This window comes from Centropristis striata, chromosome 9, assembly GCF_030273125.1.
Source record: "Centropristis striata isolate RG_2023a ecotype Rhode Island chromosome 9, C.striata_1.0, whole genome shotgun sequence".
Classification (NCBI taxonomy): Eukaryota; Metazoa; Chordata; class Actinopteri; order Perciformes; family Serranidae; genus Centropristis; species Centropristis striata.
This window is the reverse complement of record NC_081525.1, coordinates 18,920,736-18,927,546: the sequence shown is the minus strand read 5'-3', so window position 1 is coordinate 18,927,546 and position 6,811 is coordinate 18,920,736. Positions and strand designations below refer to the sequence as shown.

Here is a 6,811-nt window from a genome sequence, read left to right as displayed (position 1 = left end):
TCCATATTTATGTCGCATAATATCCATATTGTAAAGTACCTGTACAGCATTACCTTTTTATTTATTTATTTATTATCATTACTATTATTATTATTATTATTTCACACAATTCGCTGTCCAATTCTAATCTGCAGAAGCCACATTCAAAAGATAGATAATCTTATTATAATTAGAGCTGTGTTATTATTGTTCCTATTTAATAGGTTTGTTTGTTACTTTTTACCAAACACTGCTTATATTTTATTGTTAAATAATTGCATAGACTATAAATAATAGAGAGAGCTTGGATGGGAGTGTTATGGCCCGCTTGGCAGTTTACGTATGGAAAATATGAATGGACATGTTTTTCTATTTTGGGATCCTTCCGTCATTGGCTGGTTGAACTTGGAATATACCATCTTTTATTATCATAGAAACGTACTTTTTGGAGCAGGTTCTGTGCAAATAAAAATCGCCAAAGGTTTCTTCTTGTTCGTACTCACATTATATTTTTATTCATAAGCAAAACAATGAACCACTGACCCTTTAATAACTCACAACATAAAAGTATTTTCCGCCCTCTACTGTGAAAAGTGGTATGTCCCCTGTCACTCTGCTAGCAGGAGAGGGAGGGTCAACATGGCGTCTGAACAGGTCCGTTATGTTCAATATTTGTTGTTTTTATTGCATTTTACTCCGTCTTTTCAAAGGTGTTTGTCAAGAAAGCAATGCTGTATATTCTGGAATAACCTAAAGTTATAAATATAATCATACCGGGGGGTTTGTCGGCCCTATATGTAATAAATACCGGCCTTCGCTTTTATTATAGCTAACGTTAGCGTTATATGGTAATAAAAATGCTATTATTCTAGCAGACTAGATGTTAGACAGCAAAGTCATTTTGCTACTATAAAGAGCGTAGAAGATAAGTGATATTGAGGCAGTTGAGTGTCTTGTGTTTCTATTTTGCTGCTAAAATGAGTGCAGTTTATTTTTAGTTCTGGCCACAGACAGGCAGTCGAGGGGCATTTAACTGAGATACATTCCAACAGAGCAGAGCACAAGAAACACTGACAATAAGTCGGAGCTAAAACATAAAGTTTTATATAATTACAGACAGTTATTGTACATTGGTGGTTCATTTCATACACAGGGACTGCCACATATTTTTTAAAAGCAGAGACTATATTACCTTTTTGTGTATGATAATTAAACTGTAATTTGGGGGTAATAATGGAGAGGTGGATTTGATTTTAAATTCTGGTCTTAATATAAAACTAAGTATACATAAGGAAATAGATAAGTTTATGTGTAATTTAATGATATAATTAATTCCTAATGGTACTCCTTACTAGAGGTGTGAATCAGCAGAGGCCCCAGGATACGATTTTATTCCCGATACTTGAGTCAGGATACGATACTATTAACTACATTTTGTGTCCACAAAATTCAATTCAATCAAGAATTGTTTTGTCAAATAAGAGAAATTTTTATTTATTTTTTTATTTCCCCACAATGACAGTCAAACCCACAGGCCGACCAACAAAGGATTCAGTCAAACTTAATTTAACTGACATCAAACATGTATGGACGACAACAATTGCAGCATTTTCTCAAACTTTCCTCAACTTTAAGCTTCACTGCTAAGAATTTTTTTGAATGAAACATAAAATAGCCTAACTTTGCAGCGTTATTTCGACAATTTCCCGACACAATATCCTGACACTGTACCTATAGATTCCTTAGATCTTCTAGTTTCATATGATACCAGTATCTCCAGTATATTCCTAAAAGTGAGCCCGCTACGACATCCAAAAAAAAAGGCAAACACCGGCTATCGGAACACTAAATATCGATACTTGGCAGCTATGAATTGATATAATATTGCCACGCAAAATACCGCTATACTATGTTGAATCAATGTTTTCCCCTACTTCTACTCCTTACTGCAAAAAATATACATTTTAGTGTCACAACTCAGAGATTGTTTTGCCTTCCAGGAGAGCTCCAATGGGCCGGTGAAGAAGTCCATGAGGGAGAAAGCTATAGAGAGACGCACTATTAATAAGGAACACAACAGTAATTTCAAAGCAGGCTATGTACCCATAGAAGAAGAACGTCTTCATAAGACAGGGCTGAGAGGACGCAAGGGAAACATGGCTGTTTGCATTGTTGTCCTCCTCTTCCTCCTCGCCTTAATTAACCTAATTGTGAGTACTAGAATGTACTTGATTGCACATTTATTGATCATTATGTGTTGTTGCATGTATAATGGTCTTTTTAAATGCTATTATTTTACTTTCCCTCAGATCACTCTGGTAATATGGACAGTGATCCGTATTGGTCCGAATGGGTGCGACAGTATGGAGTTCCATGAGAATGGTCTGCTGCGCTTCAAACAGAAGGCGGACATGGGCATTGTTCACCCACTGCACAAGAGCACAGTAGGAGGCCGCAAGGACCAGGACCTAGTCCTTGTCGGCAACAATAATCCGGTGAGAAACAGAGTACACTTAGAGTATGTAAGGAATTTATCGAATGTGTGATTGATTGAGTTATCTTGTCTTCTGTTATCTTATTGTATCTTATCTTAACTTATCTTGTTCTAGGTTGTGTTCCAGCAAGGCACCACTAAGCTGAGTGTGGAGAAGGACAAGACCTCAGTCGTCAGTGATGTTGGCATATCTTTCACAGACCCTCGCACACAGAACACATACTTCAGCACAGACTTTGAAAACCACGAGTTTCATTTGCCTAAAGGAGTCAAAGTTCTCAGTGTTAAAAAGGCTTCAACAGAAAGGGTGAGTATATTGCTAATGATGTCTGATGGGTGTTGCAAAAGAATAAATAAACTAATTTATTATTAGAGACCATTTTGGAGTATCTTCAGAATAAGTATATGAATGTCCCTGAGTGTCCCAACCAAAGTTTGCAATTTGCCATTGCTGACAAAGTGTGAGAGAATGTGAAAGATAAGCAGGTGTGCAAAGCTGATGAATAGGACTCAAAGCTGTGTTCCCTGATGGAGATGTTTTTACAATGCAACAGAGCGAAAGCCGGAATTTTTAAAAAAAACTTGCCTTTACATTGTACTTTCGGCATATTCTGTGTCATGGCAGATTGATGCAAATATGCTGTTGTTTGTGTTAACAGGGCCAGGCAGCACAATTTTGACAATTTCAATTTGCATGTTTTTTCTCTGATTTTAGATCACCAGCAATGCAGCAAGTGACCTGAACATTAAAGGGGACAGCAAGGCCATCATTCGTGGAAACGAGGGAGTCAACATCATGGGCCGGACTGTTGAGTTTAAAATGGGTGGAGGCATCGAGCTCAGGGCTGTAAGTATGAAGTGTAGCAAGGTTTTCCACTTTGGTACAAATCCCCTTTTTTCTTTTAAAATGTAGATTTTTCAGATAATTCAAAGTCAAATTCAAATTCAGCTTAATTGTCAATTCTGTGAATAGTGAAGACAAGACAAGACATTTTTAACACTTAAAGTAAACAGTAAAGTGCACAACCACAACAAATAGAGACAAACCTATCCTAACACTAAAGTAGACAATAAATAAAGTGCACAGTGGATGAAGACATTTAAAAATAAACAATAAGAGAATAAGAGTTCACTGTGTAAATTTAGGAAGTAGCAGAAAAGTTATGTATAAGTTAGAAGTTATAATAGTGCAAGACAGTCAATATTAGCAGCATAAGTTTTTCTGTTTGACATAAGTGTGCAGAAAAAAAATCATTGCATGATTACGGTTCAAAGCTGTTATATCTGAATTTTCTGTTTGCAGGAGAACAGCATCGTCCTCAATGGATCGGTTATGTTCAATGCCACACGCATCCCTAACTCCGCAGGAGACGTGTATTTCGATGAAGGCATGGAGAGGTACAAGCTCTGCATGTGTGCAGATGGGACTCTGTTCCGTGTGCAGGTGAAATATCCCAACATGGGCTGCCAGACTTCAGATAACCCATGTAGAAGAAATCACTAGGAGATTTAACTGGAGTCTGCTTCTATATGTCCCTACAGTATGTCACCACTGAAGTTACATTACAAATTTGCATACATAAAAAACTCTGTAGGACATTATTGCACATAATAATACCTCTGCAGTTCACCTGACAAATTCTGTATTCCTCATTTTGTTCACCAAACAAGAATTGTGTTACAGATTATTGCCACTTGGCCAAAGATATGAACAAACTTGTAATCGCTGAAGTATTTTTATTGTTCTGCAGGTGTGCCAACTTTATCTAAAAAAAATCCTAATGCCATATCATTACATAACACTCCTACATTTCACATCATACTGTGGTATACACTGCTCAGTGATAGGAATTAGAAGCTACAGTGTTACTTTCTGCCTTACCGTCCAGTATTACTAAAATACAACACCTTGTAGAGGGGTTGTGTAAGATTTTATTTGTTCATTGTTTTTGGCAGCTTTGTTTGATTTTTTTCATGATTTTATTCACTGACAGGTATGAGACACTACATGATTACAGTGCTGTATGTAAAATTTAATTTTGGATAAAACACAAGATCAAGTGATTTAATAACACTAAAGCAGAGTAGGTCTCTCTCTTGGACTGTCTATCATGCACGTGCCAATGGATTCACAAGGGATGATACAGAATATCATATATATGTAATATTCTAATTTTGTTGCAAAACCTTTTTTACATTGAAATAATACAATATTGAAAAACAGAAGGAGAGTGTGTGCTACAGAATAATGCAAATCTCTTTAAAGTGTTGATAAATATCAGGAAAGTTTAAATCAGTAGTTTGGTTTGAAGCCTTTATTGAGTGGTTTGAATTTTGTGCAATATAATATAAAATATTTGACTTTTATTTCACATTGGATTGTCTTTTCTGTTTTATAACAGTGCTGATGTTGAAATGTCATAAAGTATTTGTTTTCAGAGTATAACAGACCTGATGTTTGTTGTGTATTTTTCATCAACTAAATGAAAGGAAAAAAAAAACAAAGAAAATGGCAATCAGCCTTATTTGAAAAAATGTCCAACATTTCATTGCTATGTTTGTTTCAATAAAGAAACATGTTGCCATGTGAAACTTCTTATCATTGGTTTCAGGATATGTCTCGTGTTAACATGGTCATTTAAAGCCATAAAAGCATACTGTGCCTCGTTATGCTGTTTTATTATCTAATAGAATGTGCAGCCGGGGCATGGTTCTCTTCGCCATAAACTTTCAGTATCATAGTTATGTGTCATACTTGAAGAGAGAAACAATCACAGTAAGACATTAACTCGACGTGTAAATGATTGAATAAATCACAGAATGGCATCTTAAGGGCAGGTGCATGTTTAAGCTCGACGCAGCAAAATTACTCTTCAGACTTTGATCAGAGCTGCCAGAGACAGTCAAAGTCAATACACTGGAAGTAGTGGGTGTGAAAAGACAGTCACAAGTTTTCCTGTCAGCTGGGTATAAAGTGGACACACAGGTGAGTGATGTTTTTTTAGTTATTTTGCTGTTAATATTATTGTACATCAGTGAATTCTATAATTTTATGTTAATTTGTTGCCATTATGAGCCATGTAAGTTTTGAGTTTTGTCTTATAGTGATTTTAGCATTTATTATATTGTTCATACACAGTGGTGGAAAAAGTATTCAGATCCCTTAGTTAAATAAAAGTACTAATACCACACTGTTGAATGACTCTACTACAAGTAAAAGTCCTGCTTTCAAAACTTACTCAAGTAAAAGTACAAAAGTATCAGCATCAACATGTACTTAAAGTATCAAAAGTAAAAGTACTTGTTATGCAGAATGGACCAACTCAGATTGTTTAATATATATATTCCATATATATTATTGAGTTGTCATTATTATTGATGCATTTATGTAAGCAGCATTTTAATTTTCTCAAGGTAGGATTAACTTTATCTTTTTAACATACTGTTATGAGGTTTAATTTGAACAAATGTCATATCACTCTAAATGTATGGTTTTTTTAATGTTAAATCTCGACCTGAAAAGTAACTAAAGCTGTGAGCTAAATGCAGTGGAGTAAAAAGTACAATATTCACTTCAAAATGTAGTTAAGTACAAGTTTAAAGTTACATTAAGTGGAAAACAACAAAGTACAAGTACCTCAAAATTGTACTCAAAAAAGTACAGTTCTTGAGTAAATGTACTTAGTTACTTTCCACCACTGTTCATACAACATTCTAATGTTAATAATTAATTTTTGAATCTCATATGAATCACTCATGATCTATGTGTACTCTCAGGACAGGGTGTGATGGCAGGGGCACAGGGGCCGTTTCTGGCTGCTGTGCTGCTCCTCGTCTCCTCTGGGCTCCATTGCTCCTCTCCCCTCCCTTCCTGTCCAGAGTCCTGCACTTGTCAGACAGGTCTTCTCTTGAACTGCTCCTCTGCTGGCCTTTCCTTGGTGCCCCAACACATCCAAGACTCTATCACTGATCTAGACTTGTCCCACAACCTCCTCGACTCTGCAACTCTCGACCGACCACATCCCAACCTCAGGAATGTATGGCTGGGAAACAACAGTATCACACATTTGTCTCTCTGCATACGGAGAAGCGTTTATGTCAGAGGTAGACACCTACATCGCTTGAGACCTTGGAGAGGACGCGGATGTGTATCTTGGGCCCCCACCCTGCAGCTGCTATCTGTTGAGAGGAATCAGCTAGAGGAACTCCCACAGGGTGAGTCAGTGTAGTATGGAAATACAGCCATATATAAAACACTGTCACAGCACCTGAAGGGTTTTAAAGCACAGCAGTATTAGCAGTAAGAGCACTCATTAGACAGAATTACCCCTGTTGATT

General features: G+C 36.5%; 1 protein-coding gene across 1 annotated transcript; it reads left to right on the top strand.

The window, feature by feature from the left end:
- The first annotated feature begins 591 nt into the window (after positions 1-591).
- On the top strand, positions 592-4,848 carry sgcb (sarcoglycan, beta (dystrophin-associated glycoprotein)). The gene is made up of 6 exons (XM_059341211.1): positions 592-633; positions 1,980-2,189; positions 2,289-2,474; positions 2,589-2,780; positions 3,189-3,320; positions 3,777-4,848. The coding sequence occupies exons 1-6, from the start codon at positions 619-621 to the stop codon at positions 3,975-3,977; spliced, it is 936 nt and encodes a 311-aa protein (XP_059197194.1). The 5' UTR covers positions 592-618; the 3' UTR covers positions 3,978-4,848.
- Positions 4,849-6,811: the final 1,963 nt, after the last annotated feature.

What these genes read in the sequence shown, in the direction of transcription:
- sgcb (XM_059341211.1), top strand. An exon ending in AAAAGGCTTCAACAGAAAGG is followed by an intron (nt 2,781 to 3,188) that starts GTGAGTATATTG and finishes CTCTGATTTTAG; the next exon opens with ATCACCAGCAATGCAGCAAG. An exon ending in GAGGCATCGAGCTCAGGGCT is followed by an intron (nt 3,321 to 3,776) that starts GTAAGTATGAAG and finishes TTCTGTTTGCAG; the next exon opens with GAGAACAGCATCGTCCTCAA.